The sequence below is a fragment of the Mustela lutreola genome, chromosome 12 (assembly GCF_030435805.1).
Source record: "Mustela lutreola isolate mMusLut2 chromosome 12, mMusLut2.pri, whole genome shotgun sequence".
NCBI lineage: Eukaryota > Metazoa > Chordata > Mammalia > Carnivora > Mustelidae > Mustela > Mustela lutreola.
Genome location: NC_081301.1, coordinates 53,073,355 through 53,093,549, shown reverse-complemented (window position 1 = coordinate 53,093,549; position 20,195 = coordinate 53,073,355). Strand labels below are relative to the sequence as shown.

Genomic DNA, 20,195 nt, shown 5'->3' with positions numbered 1-20,195 from the left:
CCCCCAAATAAATGTTTAAAAAAAAAAAAGGACCATGTAAATATTCTCTTTATCCAAATTTGTCCCTCGATTCAGCACCTACAGTGATAGGTGCCTGACTCAATCTTTACTATGATAGCTAAAGACTGATTTTCCAACTCCAGCACTCCCTCCTTTTACTGAAAGTGCAAGCCCTCCATATCCCCCATTTATCTACTAGTTGGTTATCATTAATATGGGCTCAAGGAGTCCTATTACTTAAAATGGCTTGTACACATCACTGCCATTAATTATTTTTGTCCTCAAATTGTCCCAAATTTGGCCTAGGCAGCATTTAAACTTCTCACTCTTTATCTCCTCTGAGCATATTCTAATACTTGGAACTTGTTTACTATGAGAATTCTGTTTTGCCAAGGAATCTTACAAGGTTAAGGCACATCTAAACTTTAGCTATAATATTCAGTTATTTTTCTGATTGTCCTAATGAAAACTGAGGTATGCAGCCACCAACTTACATACTAATGTACATTACAAAATGGACTTTATTACAATGAGAATATTAAAGGTCTTCCTGATTTGCCGCCACTTGAAGCTGTTTCATTGCCAATTCTTAGCTGTTTATTCATTACTCTAAATACTTAAAGGGGAAGCTTGAGAACTGTCGGCATTTCTATCAGAATAATAGATCTCTAAACTATAAAACTAAGTCTCCTTAAATCATTTCTTTTTAATTAAGGGAGAGCTATCGAAAGTGAAAACTGGCAAAAATGTGCAGCCAATCTGAAAACAAAAAATTAAAAGGATGAGAAACAGAGACAACAGAAGAAATCAATCATAACAGAGTTTTGCTTGGGTTATAACAGACATTCGAGAAAATTCAATACACTTCACTGAGAGGAGCTCCTGAGAGCCTTACAGATTTGCAGCTGTAGAGGAAGTGGACTGACTGTGTGAACATTAAGCTATCCAAACCAAGATACACCTGTACCTGTACAAGAGCCAGAAGGCTAAGGCCATTTTCCTGCCCCCTTCTGACTTTTTCTGCTGTCAAACAAAAGTGAGGAAGCTGAGGTAATTTTTTAAGTAGGTTCCACATCTAGCATGGAGCCCACTGCAGGACTTGAACTCATGACCCTAGATCAAGACCCAAGCTGAGATCAAGAGCCATATGCTCAACTGACTGAGCCACCCTGGAAGGCATCCTGGAAGCTCATGTCGTTTCAAAAGCAATGCTCCAGCATCCATTTTCCAGCTTCCCGTGTATAAAAAGCAGTGGCAATCAAAGCTTCTGGATTCTGGATTCTTGATCCCTGAATGACAGCTACTGCAAAGTGCCATGAACATTTAGCTCTAGAATCTTCAGCCAAAGAGTATAAGCACCTCTCCTTAGTGAGTCAGCTCTAGTTAGGGCTGAAGGTCATTCCTGGAGGCTCAGCCTAGAGCTCCTCCTTCAGGCCCTCCGTGCAGTTTGTGATCACCTACTTCCCCTCTTAAACTCATGTTACTTAAATGACCCACAGCAGTTTCTGCTTCCTGCACTGTCAGCCTGTTGGAGACAGATGACACAGAGAAAATAAACAAGATGACACAGACTCTGATCATATCAAAGAGGAAATACACAGGATGCGTAACAGAGAAAAGAGAAAGGCTGCTTTGAAGACAGAACCTCAGGAAAGCCGCACTTGCAACCTGATCTTTAAAGTGAGCATGGAAAGTTAAGAAGGAGCCGGTCATGTGAAGGGCTGGTTGAAGCCTGCCAGGCTGGGGAAACACGCAGGAGCACAACGGTGGGAAAGAATGAGGCACGTTCAGGAGATCTACTAACTGCTGGTGAGCCAGAGGAGGAAGGCAAAAGCCTGACCACACAGATTACAGGAAGGAGCATGCATTGTATTCTTTTTTTTTTTTTTTTTTTTTTTTTAAGATTTTATTCATTTAGGGGCACCTGGGTGGCTCAGTGAGTTAAAGCCTCTGCCTTCAGCTCAGGTCATAATCCCAGGGTCCTGGGATGGAGCACCGCATCCGCATCGGCTCTTTGCTCGGCAGGGAGCCTGCTTCCTCCTCTCTCTCTGCCTGCCTCTCTGCCTACTTGTGATCTCTGTCTTCAAATAAATGAATAAAATCTTAAAAAAAAAAAAAAAAGATTTTATTCATTTATTTGACAGAGAGAATGAGCATAAGTAGGCAAAGCAGCAGGCAGAGAGGGGGAAGCATAGTATTCTAACCATTCTAGAAAGCCACGGAAGTCTTAAGCAGGGTAGTAACATGTAATAATGTTTGTGAGTGAGTATGAGGGCTGCAGAGGGGAGCAGGCTGCAGAAGGCGGGGGGAGCAGGCTGCAGAAGGCGGAGGGAGCAGGCAGACCAATTAGGGTGCTGTCCAAGTGGTGAAGGCATGAGAGAGTGATGATGTGCGCAGAGAGAAGGGGCCGGCCTGAAGTAAGGAGCCATATTCTGGAGCTAGATTCGACAGACTAGCTGACAGAAATGTGGAAGTAAAAGAAGGGGAAAGTGAGGGGAACAGAGATGGGGAATCGTGGATGAGGCACAGGGAGGGCTGTATTGACTGAACAATGGCGTTTTAAATTGTTCCCCCAAAGCCTTGTGTTTGCTCTTGAAGTAATTACAGAAAGGACTATTGTCTCCACATTGCCACAATTGAAATGGAATACTTTGGGGTTTTTAATAAAGAGACAGTTCATTTAAGCATGTCACATGTCTGAGAGGAGCCTAATCTTCTGTCCTGTGAAAACCACTCCCAGGCGTGCAGACCCGAAGTGTGGACTGAGACTGGTCTTGTGTGTTTCAAAAACACACTTGCTTAAATTCAAATGTAACCTCCTCCTCTGCAAAATACAAAAGGAGGTAAGAACATGTAAGCCTTTAGAAGAAGGAAATGATTCTTTTAAGCTAGTAGCTTTACTTTTTAAAATGCCAAATATAATTAGACACATTTTTATCCGTGGAGCCTCATGTATTAGTAAAGTCTTCTCAACTATTTATGAGATTAGAGTAGACGTGCTTTATGTTTGATGGAATTCCACAAACCTCAATGTTTTCTATTTGGAAAAGCTGGAAGAAATACTCCCCCCAGACACACACACACACACACGTTATTATTAGTAAATCAGCAAATTGTTAGAAATGTGACCAGCTCCAGCTTCTAAAAGCATTAAGTGTATGAGGACAGTTATCCTCATTTTGTGAGCGCTCCCTATCTTCCCCCCGGCTGGACTGCATGTGTTATTTCACTCAGGCTCACTGTGGGAGCAGGAAACTATGGCTCCAGGTGCTTTGTCCTTGGTTACCCAGCTTGAGCCAGTTCTCCGGAAGGATATTTACCGCTGCTGGCATTTTAAAATAAAAACAAGACAAAACCTTCTCTCCCAAAACTAAATCTTCTGGACGCCTGAATGGGTATCTGCTTAGGGCTAGGGTCATGATCTCAAGAGTCCTCGGATGGAGTCCCACATCAGGCTCCCTGCTCAGCAGGAAGCCGGCTTCTCCCTCTGCCTGCTGTGCACATGCGCTGGCGCTTGCACGCGCTCTCTCTCTCTGACAAATAAATAAATAAATCTTTAAAATAAAAAAAAAAAAAACCTAACTCTTCAAATTAATATCAGTAAATGAATTTTTAATTTCAAGATGCTCAATATAGTTAGTTGCTGTATTTGATACCATCTCACCATGATTCCTTCCCACTCTATAAAATTCGACCCATCTGGCATGTAGTGCTAAAAAATGAAATCTATACATAGTTGCTATTCAAATTAATGCCTGCAACTAAGTGTGTATAGTACAGCAGACACTGGGTGTGGGGTGCCAAGGCCGCACCCAGCACCCCTGTGGGGTAGGTATTAGAATCCCCCTTTGACTGAAGAGAAACTGAAGCTCACAGAGTATCAGATTAGGTAACTTGCCCAAGGTCACACAGTCAGCCAGCAGCAGAACCCTCTCGGGTGGGGTCTGCTAACCCACAAGCTCACCTATATTCTTTCCCCTCTCTCTTACATGCTTTCCAAAACAGATCTGAAATTCATGGACACCTAAAAAGAGCCTGATTTCATTTGATTCTTTGTCCACTTGAGACTTCAGCTATGGAGCCAGCTCCTTTTATTCGACTGATAAATGGCTTAGAAATGCAACTGCTTGTTCATTCCTCTAGCAGGAGCTAAATGCATTGGATAAATAGCATCTGCCTTGGGGAATGAACTAGAAAATCAGGAAAAACTACACATCTTCTTTCCTGCAAACAGGACAAATTCGTCATTTGGAAAGGGGTAATTCATGCAGCCCTCGAACCTCTCTTCTGATGATGTCACAGTGTAAAAGCCTAGTCAAGTGCTGACCAAAATGTACCCTTTTAGGGATGCCTAGGTGGCTCAGTTGGTTAAGTGTCTGCCTTCAGCCCAGTTCATGATCCTGGAGTCCTGGAATAAAGAGCCCTGAGTCCCACGTTGGGCTCCCTGCTCAGCAGTAAATCTGCTTCTCCCTCAGCCTCTGCCCCTCCCCCTAGCTTGTTCTCTCTCTCTCTCTCCTTCTAAAAAAAATAAAATCTTAAAAAAAAAAAAAAGTGCACCCAGTTCTCCAGTCCTGTTTTTTTTGTTTTGTTTTGTTTTGTTTTTTTAAAGATTGTATTTATTTATTTTGACAGAGAGAAATCACAAGTAGATGGAGAGGCAGGCAGAGAGAGAGAAAGGGAAGCGGGCTCCCTGATGAGCAGAGTCCGATGCGGGACTCAATCCCTGGACCCTGAGATCATGACCTGAGCCGAAGGCAGCGGCTTAACCCACTGAGCCACCCAGGCGCCCTCCAGTCATGTTTTTTGATGCCTAACACTTCTGCATTATCCCTATCATACATTCTGGCATCTTGTTTTTATTTCTACCTGAGAAATTTTATTTTCTTCTGGTGATTTTAAACTGTTCAATTATTTTAAGTGTTAAAAGTGTATGAAGGTAAGAGCAAACTGATACAAGGAATCTTTATGGGGTGATGGAAATGTTCTTAAACTGGATTGTGGGGGGGGGGCAAAATGGATGAAGGGGGTCGAAAGGTACATACTTCCAATAAAAAAATAAATTAGTCCTGGGGATGTGAGGTACAGCATGGTGACTATGGCTAATAATAATATATTCCATATTTGAAAGTTGCTAAGAAGGTAGATCTTAAAGGTTCTCAATGCAAGAAAAAAAAAAAATCACTAATAAATGGTGACAGATGTTAACCAGGTTGATTGTGGAGATCATTCTGCAATATTGACACATATCAAATCATTATGCTGTATGCTTAAAACGAATATAAATATTTATGTTAATTATACCTCGATTCCAAAAAAAACTGGATGGTGGTGATGTGTGCACAATTCTGTAAATTTACTCACAATCACTGAATTGCGCACTTAAAAGGAGTCAGTTTTATGGTATGTATTTACATCTCAATAAGGCTATTTTGTTTTTCAAGTGCATTGAAATCAGGCCAATAGATTGTGAAGGCAAATTCTCCTTCCTGGTTAAGATAAAAATACCACATTGTTAGAAATCCCTAAAGGGAGTTCCTTTTCTCTCTCCATTGGAAAGAAAAACCACCCTTTCCTTTTGGAACAAAGGGATGGCTCAGTCCCATCCCTGCTAGGTATCACGGCATGTGTACCAAAAGAGAGGTATTTCTCCTTCTGACCCCCCAAAATGTTACATAGTTATTGAGCACCTGGCGGGGAGGGAAGGAGGAAATAGCTAGAAAGGCTGGAGGAGAGGTACCCACAGGTCTTAACCAATAAAGAACTGGCCAGGTGAGGGAACAGCATCTTCAAAGCAGGGACTGACCTTTTGGGAGGTGGGGAGTGCAAGGGGAGCTACACGCATTTTCATACCATTAATCTTGTTGGGAAAGCAAACTTCTGGGAGCCACTCCAGACCTAATAGGACTAGTTCGGAGGGGCCTAGGAATGTGCATCTTAATGAGTCACCCTTTCCCCTAACCTGGGGATCTATGTGCACTAAGGTGTGAGAACCGTGAACCAGGTCCTAAGGAAGGCCCTATATACCATGCTAAGGGGTCTGCAAAATACCTCAACGGCAATGAGAAGCTGTGAACAGATTTGAAATAGGACTTGAACCCTAGGAAGAGCAGGCTGGCATGGCACATTGCCGCGGGGTTGAGCAAGTACCCTAGAACCTCCTCCAGGGCCAGGAGTGCGCACACACTGTCACCTCCTTTACTTTTTAACCTCTTACGCTAAGTAACTGAACACAAGCACACCTTTTACAAGTCAGTCCCCTGTTAATATTGAGGTGCTACATGAAAATTGCAAAGAATGTTATGGCATTCACTAATGTTAAAGAGGGGACTGCCCCGCACAGCAAAATGCTTGGAAAAACCCGAAGGTTACGTACCATTTATGCGTTGATGGGGAAATGCCATTTTCAAAATATAATTGATACTGCCAAACGCCTTCCTAACAAATATTAACACAGTTCTGCACTGAACCCCTGCTGACCACTCTCTTCTGTGGTAAGTGGTTTCTGCTCCCACCTCAGGAAAGTGTGAAGACTATTAACTCCAGAATTGAGCCAGCTGGAGTCTTGGGATTAGTCTGAGAGCTAACTGCATCTATCCTAAAGGGATCTATAAGTTGCCCTGCAGCCTGGAGAGGCTGATTTTCACATAGCCAGTTCCTCATCCCATTGGGAGAACAATGTCAAGCATCCGCCTGTGTGGTCTCAAACAGGATAAAGCCAAGAGCCAAACTTTTGCGCCCCAAAAGCGAAGCACTTTCTAGGGCTTTACTCCCCACAATAACCCATTGAAGTAGGTTCTGTTCTCTTCACTTGACAGATGAAACTGAAGCTTAATTTATCCAAGGTTGTACATGGAGGAACAGGGGTTCAAAGCCATGTCCGTCTAACTCTAAAATTTGTACCATACCACCTCATGGGATGTGTCAAAGAGATTTCTATTTTTTTGTAATTTTTGATGCCAATATGAGTATTAAGGAAATAAGCAATTAAAAAAAGATTTTATTTATTTATTTGACAGAGGGATAGAAAGCACAAGTAGGCAGAGCGGCAGGCAGACGGAGAGGGAGAGGCAAGGAGCCACTCCCACTCAGCAGGGAGCCCAATGCGGGACTCGATCTCAGGACCCCGGGATCATAACCTGAGCCAAAGGCAGCTGCCTAACCAACTGAGCCAGCCAGGCACCCCAAGGAAATAAGCACATTGAATTCAGAAGGCTTACAACACGTTATAAACAAACTTACACATAGCCCCTAAAATCGTCCAGCACAAGGGTCAGCAACTGTTTTCCATAAAGAATTGGTAAATACTGGGAAGCCTGGGTGGCTCAGTGGGATAAGTGTTTGCCTGCTGCTCCCCCTACTTGTGCTCTCTCCTCTCTCTCTGACAAATAAATAAATAATATCTTTTAAAAAAAAAGAGAGAGTTGATAAATATTTAGGCCCTGTGGGCCATATAGTCTGTGTCCCAACTACTCAGGTCCACAGTTATAGTGTGAAAGCAGTCACAGGTAACACCTAAATAAACAGGCATGGCTGTGTCCCAATAAAAACTTTACTTGTGGGGCACCTGGATGGCACAATTGGTTAAGTGTCTGACTGTTGATTTTGGCTCAGGTCATGATCTCAGGGACATGGGATTGAGCCTTAAGTCAGGCTCCACACTCAGTGGAGAGTCCGCTTGGGATTCTCTCTCCCTCTCCCTCTGCCCCTCCTCGTTCTTTCTCTCACTCTTAACAACTTTATTTACAAAAACAGGCAGGAAGGGGGCAGAATGCATTTGTCCTTTTGACAAAGTCCACCCCCCCCACCCTGACCTCTGCATTCAATTGAATGCAGAGTTAGAGGACTTGACTTCTAATGCCAAGTCTGTGCCCAAGGGAGTTGAGTGACCCTAGGCCAGTCACTGCCTTTTTCTCAGACATGTGCTTACACAGAATTTCCTTCTCAATTGGCTGCAAAAATAAGGAAAAACTATAGTTGAACACACTAAAACATTTGCTGCAGATTCTTCATCAAACCCATAAATAATAAACAGTGACAGCAAGATCTTAAGGTAAAAGCAGATGGAAAAAAGAACTGCCATTTTTGGAGCAATTCTGTATGCCGAGGGCTTTGTAGACTCTTATTTCATCCTCATTAGCAGCCTTATAGGGTAGATATCATTATCCCCGTTTTATAAACAAAGAGCATCAGACAGGTTCAATAGCATACCAGGTGACACAGCAAATGGGAAGCCAGGATCTGAACCCAAGCTGGCCCTCTTCAGAAGCTCAATACCACTCTGCACAGGGAAGGGCTGCTCTTGGGCAATGAGCACCCGTCAATGATTCTGCACAGATGACGAATCATGAGTGCTTCCGGGAGAGGTTTTGGAGTCAGGCCCCATTCCCCTCTCTTCAGGAATCTCCCACTCAGTCATCTGTCCTACCCACCTCCTTTGGAACAGATCACACCCCATTTGGCCTGACAATGCGAGAATCTGAGGTTTGTTTCCTTTAGTTCTGAATAGAAGGAACTGTGGCTGATGAACTGAAAAGAGACCAGGACCCCAAGAACCCTGGGACAGAGTGGTCTAGGGAAGCAGGGAGGGAAAAAGGACTAAGGAGACCCCCAGAGAAACCTGGATTGGTCCTGCTGACCACTCCAGAGTGGTGGGTCATGTGGTTCTGCATCTCAGAACTTTGTAAGAATCTATGTGATAAAACATAAGCCTATGGAATTACTCAGGCTCATCTGACTTGTCTGCCTCCTTAAACACTGCATTGCAGTTGACAGTCATTAGTTTAAAATTTCATAAATGAATTGGGAAAGGAGAAAGGGAAACTAAAACAGAATCATAGAATCATCATTACTTCCTTTACCGGAAGGGAGAGAGAGACAGAGAAAGAGAAAGAGAGGGGAAGGAAGGAATGAAGGAAGGGAAAAAAGAGAAGGAAAGACCTTCCCCAAATACAGAAGGATACATGTGTCCAAAAAAAAAAAATTAGAAAAAAAAACAAAGCCGCTCCTTAGCTGAGGTCTGAAGGTCTATCAGAACTTGCTACATATGACTCCCCCACCTCAGTCACAGATCTCGCACACCCTCTGCTTCGGCACAATGGCCTCCGTCATGCTTCGTCCGTGCCCGAGCATGTTTCCTCTGCTGCTCCCTCTGCTTGAAGGAATAAAGGTGTGATCCGTTCCACTGCCTCCTGCTGAAATCCACCCCCACCATGCAGATCAAAAGCCACTGTCTAGATCACAGATGTCAAAGTTCAAAAGAACCTCAGAAACAGATGGTCAGTGCCCACTCCTTCCATTACCCATGAGGAAACCGAAGCCCAAAAGGCTTAAGGGACTTGCTCTAAGTCACACAGCTGGGTAGCACTAAATCACACAAAAACTTGGTCAGGAAGCCGAGTCAGCTGATGTGCGGGCGGGGGGGGGGCATGCTGTCCCACGTTGTCCTGATGACTGTCCTGATGACTGCTCCTTCCTAGGAGCGCCAGGGTGTTTATGCTGTCTGGACACCCCCTCCTTCAGGTCAGAGTTGTGTGCGTGTGTCTGTATTCCTAAGCATCTGGTCTGTATTGTACCCAATCAAGTTATCCCACTGCTTAGCTGCTCTGGCATACGGTAGGCCTCCAGTGGGCTGTACCAGTCATTGGACAAACAAAACACTGGAACACTGCCTCCCCGCCATGGGTCCTGTGTCCCTCCCATCAGCCTGCATACGCTGCCAGAGAAAGGCCCCAGCCACCATCTGATCTCTCCACACCTCTCCTCAGCTTAAACCCTTAAGTGCACACATGGGAGACTCGGACAGCCCTTCCTACCCTTCCAGACTCATTCCCTGACACCCAGAGCACCGCCAACTCCCCCCCCACCTCTATATTTTATGCTACCCTTCCCTCTCCCTGGGACACATTTCAAGAGTTCCCCTCGTTCCCAACTTCTCTCCTACACAGCCAACCCCTATTCATCCTGTAAGATCCAGATTTTCTGAGAAGTGGCCTCCTCCAGGAAACCATCCCTGACTACCAATCCCCTCCTTCAGATGCAGTGCTCCCCTCTGTGTTCCCAAACCACTCTGGTCTCCCTCCTCTACGGTTCTCAGCACCGAGTATTAGGTCCATTTGTCCACACACCAGCTCCCACTCCCCACTAGATCGTAACTTAAGAGCTGGAGCTGTGTTTGTCCCTATAGCACCTAATACAATCTCCAACACATTAAATTAGACTGAATAATTCTTATTTACTAGTTGCAATCAGACACAACAAATACATGTACGTGGCATTATTTCATTAAAATACTTTAGGGGCAGCTGGGCGGCTCAGTCAGGTGTCTGCCTTGGGCTCAGGTCATGATCCCAGAGTCCTGGGATCAAGTCCCGAATCGGGCTCTCTGCTCAGTAGGGAGCCTGCTTCTCCCTCTCCCTTTGCCCCTCTGCCTGCTTGTGCTCTCTTGCTCTCTCCTTCTCTCTCAAATAAATAAATAAAAATCTTAAAAAATAAAATATTTTAAAATATGTAGGAGATATAGATGTGTGAGTATGTGTGTGTGTGTGGTACATACACACACATATGTCAGCACAATATTACTAAGGGGACACGTCCACAGATCTCGGCAAAGAAGCACTTACTACATACCACATCGTGAACTACCAGGCATCCAACACCCAAAAAATACCTTTGGAGAGGTGTGATGCCCAAACCAACACAGCCAACCGGTGAGCGTGTATGACCAATACCCACTAAGCATGTGAGTGGAAGAAGAGCTCCAACACATCAAGCACCAGCAGAAAGCTCTCCCCAGGAAGCCTCATGAGCCCCCACGCAGTCTCCATGTGTTCATCTTCTGGAAAGTGAGCACACGGTGACTCCAGGAGACCCACATGAGAAGGCCACTGGGGCCCCCAAGACTTGGGGCTGGGGAGATGACAACAGATGGTTAGGTGGAAACCATGAGCGTCACAGAATTCAGGGTATCAGATTCGCACTGTGGATAATTAGTAACAGCACCCCTGGGCACGGAACTAAGATAAGAAGGCAAATAGCTAACGCCAGGAAGATCTGAGACCGCCTCTCGAGAGAGAGCATACCTCTGCTACTGGACTTGAAAGGAAGGAGGAGGGTATCCAAGTAAGAAGGGAAGAGAAACTGAAGGCAAGCTTCCCTGAGAAAGTGGCATTCTGAGGATAGATGGCATCTCAGGAGACTCAAGAACGACCATCTCAGGAAAACTGCCTGTTGGTTAACCTGAGCAGGAGTGAGAGGCTGATGGTATACACCGATGCTAATTTTTTTCCTCCCTCTGACCTGCGGAACCAATTTACAAACACGCTTTCTTAACCCGGCCCAAACTCATGCCTTTATAAACAGAGCGTGCTCCCCTTGGTAAGGGAAGTCACAGTGAGCCATGAGGGGGAGCATATTGCATGTGAGGTCCTCCCCCACCCTCTGCACCCACTCCTCCTGTGTTAGCACCACACCCAGCCACACAAGGAACCCAGAATTATTACTAAGCCGCTCCCACCCCTCCTCATCCACTGACCCTCCAACCGGGGAAAAGGCCCCAAGCCCATCCTCCTCCATGTCCTCCCTCACGTCGAGCCTCTTCTCTGGAAGGCTCTGGCCTCTGCCCCACTTCAGTCCTCACCACCTCCCACATTAAGTGTTGCAACAGCCACCCGCCCTTCCTGCTGCCACCTCCACAATCTGGCTGCATCAACCTCATCACATTTATCTTCCTAAAATTAATAACCTTACCCCACTGGCCTAGCTAAAAACCCTCCCAGATTGCCATTTTTTAGGAGATTTAACCCAAACTCCTTAGCATGATGTTCCAGACCCTGTGCCACATGATCCAAGCTGGACTTTGCAGTCTCACTTCACCGGCCCTCCCTTCCTGCTGACCCCAGGTGTGCTCTTTTTCTTACCCACCTCAGCTTCCACCAAGCCTGAGCCTATCCCACTTGCTCCACCCAGCACAAGCCTGCTCACCATTCAAGACCCAGTTCAAATATCACCTCTTCCTTAAAGTCCCCGCCAGCCCCTAAACTAGGGTGACATCTTTGTGTTGCACCCATTGTCCTAGGGTAATCACTGAAAGCATCCATTTACTCCCATATGGGCCAGCTATGGATGATAAATTACATGGCCCTTCTACCTAAAACTTACTTTGACCCAAAGATAGAACTAGTTACTTGTAGAACTGGGTCTTTTGCTAGAATGTATGTTCCTCAAGGGCAGTTATGCTATCTTATCTTAGTGTGTACTGAGTGTGTACTTCCAGCATCTACGGACTGTTAGCACCTGTTAGGCACTCAATGAACTGTGGTGGAATGAAAGAACAAATCTGATTCTTAAAAAAATGGTAGCAATCAGGACGCCTGGGTGGCTCAGTTAGCTGAGCGTCTGCCTTCAGCTCAGGTCATGCTCCCAGGCTCCTGGTATCAAGTCCCGAAGTTGGCTCCCTGCTCACCAGGAAGCATGCTTCTCCCTCTCCCTCTGCCTGCTTGTGCTTGCTTGCTTGCTCTTGCTCTCTCGCACTCTCTCTTGTCAAATAAATAAATACATTTTAAAAAAATAAATTACAGCAATCAATCTTATCTAAACTTCATCTTAAATTCCAATGGATAAATTTTCTAAATTAGAATTAGATCTGGGGTGCCTGGATCACTTAGTCAGTTAAGCATCTGACTACTGATTTCAGCTCAGGTCATGATCTCAGGGTCCTAGGATTGAGACCAAGTTGGGCTCCATGCTCAGCAGGGCAACAGGGCATCTGCTTGTCCCTTTTCCTCTCCCTCTGCCCCACCCCCACCCCCCAGCAGCCTGTTGCCCTGTCCCTGCTTGTGTGTGCTCGCACACACTTGCACTCTCTCTCTCTCAAATAAATAAAAAATTTTAAAGAAAAAATTAGATCTAGGGGCACCTGGGTGGCTCAATGGTTAAGCATCTGCCTCCAGCTCAGGTCATGATCCCAGGATTCTGGGATCGAGCCGTGCATCGGGCTCCCTCCTAGGAAGAAAGTCTACTTCTCCCTCTCCGCTTCCTTTGCTTATGTTCCCTCTCTCGCTGTCTCTCTCTGTCAAATAAATAAATAAAATCTTTTTTATAAAATAGATCTAAGAAGAATCCAGTGCCAAAAAAATTAAATTAAAATTATAAAAAATTTTAAATCCTGGGCCAAAAAGGCAGACCATGAAAGCATCTGCCACATGAGGTATTTCTTGCCCCAGCCCAGTGTTTCTCAACTTTTTTCATTATTGCCCTCTAAGGAGCCTTTAGACACTTTTCCCTAACCACACCCACCATAAAATTTTAAAAGCACTGAGATATATATATATATGTGCTTTATACATTAAAAGGGCAAGCTTAAAGTTTATTCTTTTTATTCAATAATGAATTTGGAATAACAATAAATATTTTAAGTTAAATTAAAAATTTTAAAACTATTACCGTTTAACTTTATATTTGCTGAGTAGCTTTTAATGTAATGTATCAAATTACACAGGCAACTTTCCCATTTCTACATAACAACAGCAATGTAACCAAATTTTTGAAAGATATTCAACGCTGCTATTTTTCTAGCAAAGGTAAAACAACTGAAAAATTATCTTCTTAAAAATTATATTTTAGAGATGCCTAGGTGGCTCATTAGATTAGGCATCCAACTCTTGATCTCAGCTCCCCACGTTGGGCTCAAAAAAATTCTTATTGTTTTAAAAAGTTATTTTTTGGGGGATGCCTGGGTGGCTCAGTTGGTTAAGCGGCTGCCTTCGGCTCAGGTCATGATCCCAGCGTCCTGGGATCGAGTCCCACATCGGGCTCCTTGCTTGGCAGGGAGCCTGCTTCTCCCTCTGCCTCTAGCCTGCCACTCTGTCTGCCTGTGCTTGCGCTCTGTATCTCTCTCTCTAACAAATAAATTAAAATCTTTAAAAAAAAAAAAAAAAGTTATTTTTTTGGGTGCCTGGCTAGCTCAGTTGGGAGAGCATGCGACTCTTGATCTGGTTGGTGGTTGTGAGTTCATGACCCACGTGAGATGTAGAAATTACGCAGATAAATAAATAAAAATTTAAAAAGTTAATTTTAGGGTGCCTGGGTGGCTCAGTGGTTTAAGCTGCTGCCTTCGGCTCAGGTCATGATCCCAGAGTCCTGGGATCGAGTCCCACATCGGGTTCTCTGCTCAGCAGGGAGCCTGCTTCCTCCTCTCTCTCTCTGCCTGCCTCTCTGCCTACATGTAATCTCTCTGTCAAATAAATAAATAAATAATCTTTTTTTAAAAAAAAATAAATAAATAAAAATAAAAAGTTAATTTTAGTAAACTTAACTTTTGTTTCATATGAGAACACAATTTTTAACTTAAATAGCTGCTAGATATTCACGTACTATCGATATTTTATCTTTTCCATACTTTATGTGGACTGAATAATAGGATTAAACAATAAAATATAAACTATTCCTATTTAATTCTCAAATACCAAGTCACACACAAAAACACTCAGGGCCAAACAAAAGCAACATCCACAAGGCAGCCAATGGGCAGCCTGCACATATGAGGAGTTCACCAAGAAAGAGATGACTTCAAGATCCAGTAACTGATAGGAAGTCCTTCAATCCTAGCCATTTATTTGCCATAGGCTTATAGTATTGATCTTGCATACATTGTGCATATCTCCCAAGAACCCGATGTCAACATTGCATACATAATCCCCTAGAAAACTCAATGAGAGAAATTTTAATGTTAATTAGATATTGTTGACCAAGCTCTGAAGGGCTACAAAATCATTATAATATCTAAGATGTTTCTGCCTCCCTCCCTTGCCACCCTTGAGGTTGCAAGCCCTACCTTCTAGGTTCCCACATGTATCCTCCTAGCAACTAAACAGGAAAAAAATAAAAACAAAACAACAACAAACACCAGTTGACCCAGGAAAGCACCCCCTCTACCAGCCACTGTGACAGCTCCTCTACTACTCTCACGTCCTTAGAAACTCTGAAGAGAAGGAACTGCCATAGTATTAGCTCTTCCCCAAAAAAGAAGCCCCCCCAAAAAAGCATAGACTTCTAGAACTGGAAGAACACTTAGGACTCATCCAGCCTCTCCTTCTTCAGATGAGGAAACTTAAGAGAACCCTAAGAGAATGAGAGACTTGCTCAATTAAATCACTAGATACAGACAGAAACCTGTTCTGTCTGGTTCACTGCTCTATCTGCAAGCAGATGTTTGCACACGCCATAAATAAATGACTACTAGACAAATAGTGACAGAAAACCGGGTTCATTTAATCCCTAGTCTACTACTTTTCAAGCTACACTGCTTTGTCACTTCTACTTCCCTAGCATATAAAATAATGGCCACAAAGACCATCAAGTGTATACTGTTTAAAAAGTTCCCCAGCTGAAACAAGCCATTTTAGACTCACATGCCCAGTGAAACCGACAAACTGGGTCTTGTTCACTCAAGGTGCAGTGCTTCAGCCAAATGAAAGATTACATATAAGTCAAGAGTACCCAATCCACAGTGCAGTACAAGGTGCTTGCTTACCCTGCCTCGGGCTCTCCTCTAGAGTTCTTGTACACGTGTCCTATCTCCTTACCTAGCCAGAGAATCCTAGAGAGCTAAAACCATGTCTTCTCTTTCTAAGACACCTACAAAGAGTAAATGTTTCAGCACAGAGCAAATGTTCAATAAATGTTTGTGAAATTTCTACCAATAGAAATGGCATACCATGGAGGGACAAAAGAGAATTTGGCATGAACAAAATATTCTGTTGGTACTTTGCTCATCTCCTAGGACCAATGTAGTACCTTAAATGTAACAGGAACCTAACAGTTACTGAATTTAATAAATGAAAGATAGAGCAAACACTGAGAAGTCATTAAACAACATCACTTATGCTTCTATTCATTCACTCAGCAAATGAATATTTACCAAGAATCTGTGTGCCAAACTCTCTGCCGTTTAAAACCTAACTTGCTCCACAGACCTAGAGTCCTTCTCCCTAGCTAATGCCTCTCAACGCTTCAGCTCATCTTGCAGACAGTGGGTATGGCTAGGGTGGCCATAGGTCTGAATATGCCCAGGACAGTCCCAGTTTACACCGACTGTCCAAGCATTAATTATTCACAGCAACCCGTCTCTCACTCAACAATGCCCTGACATTATATAGCCCTAAGAGTACCAAATCTTTTTAGACAAGCAGACTAGGGATTCAAAAATTTCAATCCACATTTACTATGTACTGCAGTCTTGTTTCCTCCTTTGCAATACCAGCATAACACTGATTAAACTAACTGATTGTACCTAGGGAAGCAGCTGGGCACGGGCTGGAACATCAAACTGAAATCATACCATAGAGAGCCTTGCATGCCAAACATATAAATACTTAATTTAATATACAACAGACAGCCAAAAAAACTTTTGAGGAAAGGAGGGTATGTACAGTCAAAGCACGATTAGTTTTTCTACCTCGATTATAGAAAAGAACTAAGACAGGAAGAAAGAAAAACAGAAGCCTCCAGGCCATACCAAAGTTATAAATAAAGAAAGGTTGTCATGGATGAAAATAGCAACAAATACGCTATTTCATCATTTGCCTTCACGTGTAGTGTTAAAAGTTTCAACAATAAAAAGATGCAACTTAGCAAGCTCAAGTTCATTGGTTTGTGGTGTTGGGGTCCTCATTGCAAGGGACGGGCTGTAAGAAGGTTTTAAACAGCCTGACTTGCCCTCTTGCCTGTCAATCGAGTAAAGGAGCTGTCGTTTGGTTTTTGTTTCGCTTTTATTTTAAGGGCTACATTGAAAAGACAGTATTCGTTGTCAGGAGTTTCCCAACATTAAAGAGATGGACAGGAATCTTAACCCGCCTCCTCCAGATTTTCCACTATTGCATCATTTGAAACTAAACCACCTCCAGCAGCGACTTGAAAAATTCAAGTCAGGTAAAATGGCAGCAGCAGCAACTGTGGGTGCTGCGGCGGCTGCTCCAGGGGCCGGCCTCAACTTCCAGCCCAAGAGGGAGCGTCTCTCCCGAGCTGCCAAGTGCTGAAAGGGACAGTCAATAAATCAACAGGTCCGGCGCGCGCTCCCGAGGGTGCTCAGACCCCGCGCGCCGGCCGCTGGAGGAAGTGACTAATTACTTAAATACAGTAGAGAAGTCAGGAGGCCCGAGTCGGTTCTCCAAGCGCCTCCCCCCACCTCCGTCCACCACCGACACTGCGGACCTGCGTGAGAAAGGCCTGTGCCCTGCGGACGGGGGAGAAAGCACCAATTCCCGGGCTGCTGCTCCAGTCCCCCCAGCCCTCCAGCCCGCTCGGCAGCCCCTGCCCCGCCCGCTCGGCAGCCCCTGCCCCGCCCGCTCGTGCAGACACCCCGGCTAGCCCCCTCCTGTCACCAACTGTAAGCCCTTCGGTTCAGCCACCTGGAAACTTCCATAGAAGTGCTAGTCTACACACCGCAGAGGGCCAGTGTCGGGACCTCGGGGTCAGACCTCAAAAAGCCCGGCGCTCCTGAAGGAGCTCAGAACAGCGCAGGGCTCCGTCCCGCGCTCCCGCGCGCTCGCACCCATCCACCCGCAACCCCGACGTGGTGTCTTCTATCGCCACCACCCCACGGCGCCGGCGCCCCGAACCTCCGCAGCGCCTCCGCTCCCAGCGCCCTTCACGCTCGGGAGGTCCCGACAGACCTCCCAGGCCGGGTGGCCCCACCCGCAGCCCCTGCCCTTGCCCCTTCCTCCCGACGGGAGGCTGTCTGTCCCGAACTGGGGACCAAGGGGGCGGAACCTTGGCCGTCCCTGATCGGCTCGCTCATCCCTCCGGGACTCCAGAGACAGTGCCCGCACCCGCACCAGCCAGTACCTCGTCCGCCTCCTGGTCGGCTCCGTTGCCTACGAGCGCCATGTTCCTCCTCAGGCTGCCGCCACCCAAAAACCAAACAGGGAGCTCAGGACCGGCTCCGTTTCTCGGCTCCCGGCTCAGCCCAGCGCCAGTGAGGGAGGAAGGGGGCGGCCCCGCGCTCCGGCCGGGGCCCGGGCGGGGCCAGCGCGCAGCCAAGCGAGTGCTTTCCCCGCCCCCGGCGCCGGCGGACTCGCAGAGCATCCATTTCCCCAGCGGGCGCGGAGCTGCCCGCCTGGCCGCAAGCTCCGCCTCCCCGCCGGCCTCGCCCCGCCCTCCACGCGGCTCAAACTGAAGGGCCAACCAGGTTCCCGCAACGCGTCTCCGTCCCCTGCCGGCATCTGCCTCGGACCCCCATGTGGGTGGGGTCGGCAGTGGGCGGGGTCATCTCCTGGAAGGAGTCATCTCCCAGGCCGGGACTTCACGTCGTTTGCCCCCGCTTCTGAGAGAGTACTTGAGGGGACTGGCTTCGTGCACAGTGGCGAGGGCTTGTGCTACCCTGCAGCCAAGAGAAGCCGGGTTGACGAGCTCAAGGTCAGGCCACGCTACCCCTCTGGCGGGTGGAAGCACCTACTTGGTCCTTGGGCCAGTGCCAATCGGCTTCCCTCTCCAGGTGGACACCCCGTCGCACAGAGTGGGACCAGAGGGCAGCCCTGGGTCCCTCAGGATCACCTGTCACCCAGAAGCCTCCGTCACGCCGTGTCCCCGAACACCATGTCAGATAGAGGTACGCTGTGTTTGCTTCCGTGTATGTTTGAAAAATATAAGAAAATCCACGGGACAGATATTTATACAACTTGGAGCTCCTCTGCCCCTCCCCCCACTCCCCTGTCACGGTTGTGACCCCCCATAGCATCCCATACTGACCTCTCTTGTAACCCCAAACATACGTATCTAATTCGTGTTTGAACTGCACGCTCAGTGAAGGTAGAGAGATGCTGTCCTCTTTACAGCTTTATCCCCAGCACCTGGAACAGTGTCTTGCACATAGTAGGTACTCAACAAGTGTTTGTTGACTGACTTTAGAATTTTGTTCTTTTAAAAAAAAATTTTTTTTTTAAGTTTTTGAGAGAGAGTGAGAGGAGCAGAGGGAGAGGGAGACAGACTCTTAAGCGGACTCCACCACCGGCGGGGATGGGGGCGGGGCTCGGTGTCGACCTAAGCGGTAATCCAGAGTCTCCCTGCTTATCTGACTAAGCCGCTCAGGTTCCCCCAGAAATTTATTCTTGCTTCTAACATGTGAAATAATCACACTATCCAACCAGGAAATTAAGAGTTTTATTTTTTAGGGTTGAGGCATTTTTTTTTGTCCGCTCTATTTTACCCAAATATAATTCACCGAGTTTAAGTGTGTAATTCCACGACAAATGTTTACAAAACACCATCCCAGTCATAATATAGAGAACCCTCAAAAGTTCCCGGTGCCCCTTTGCTATCAATTACCTGCCACCAGTCCCTTGCCTCTGTCAAACGCTGATCTACTTTCTATCACCATCGTTTTGCCTTTTCTAGAATTTCACATAAATTGAATCAGAGGGCATGTGGTCTTTTGTATCTGGCTCATGAAAATCTATTTAATGGCCATCCAGTGGTAATTATGAACATAGCTAAGATTTATTGAGTACTTACTATGTTTAGGACTATGTTGGAGCTATAATGTATAATAATATCCACATACATATTATCTCCTTTATCTTTCATAAACCCCTGAAGTAGTTACAATTATCAGTAAACTGGGGCTCAGAGAGTTCAAGTAACTTGTTTGAGGTTAGCCAGCTTAAAGTAAGTAAGGATGCCTGAATCTGAACTCCAGCAGTCTGACTATAAGGGGTGGCTGGCAACCCTTGTTCTGTCCTGCTTCCAGCCACTCTGCCTCTCTTTCTCCTTATTTGATTCAGTAGACCAACTGCCTACACATGTCTATTATACACATTGTCAATGAATCCCCTTTGCATCCTTGAAACTTGCTTTAAGATCTTAACAAATCACTATGTAACTTTATAGAAGAAAAATAAAGCAGTTTCTATCCCATAAACAACATGAAAAAATATGTTAGATTGTGGTAATGGTTGCAAAACTCTGTGAATTTTCCACAAATCATTGAATTGTATGCTTATGGGTGCATTTTATGGTTATCTATATAATATCTCAATAAGGCCGTTTTTTTCACTGGTTAACACATTCTTTGGATGCTCTTAGAATCAAGTATATGGGGCTAGAAGGGAACTAAAGGTCATTTAATTCCAATACCCCTGAAATTTTCCGTTCCTCCTCTCTTCCACCTCTTTCTGTTTATGCTTCACTTTCTGAGGCTAGAT

General features: G+C 45.5%; 1 protein-coding gene across 1 annotated transcript in view; it reads right to left on the bottom strand.

Moving 5' to 3' along the window:
• TTC39B (tetratricopeptide repeat domain 39B) overlaps positions 1–18,085 on the bottom strand; it is a 131,963-nt gene extending 113,878 nt beyond the window's left edge. Inside the window, 2 exon segments of the mRNA XM_059141122.1 lie at positions 17,842–18,045; positions 18,047–18,085. Coding sequence (XP_058997105.1) covers positions 17,842–18,045; positions 18,047–18,085 — 243 coding nt within the window.
• Positions 18,086–20,195: the final 2,110 nt, after the last annotated feature.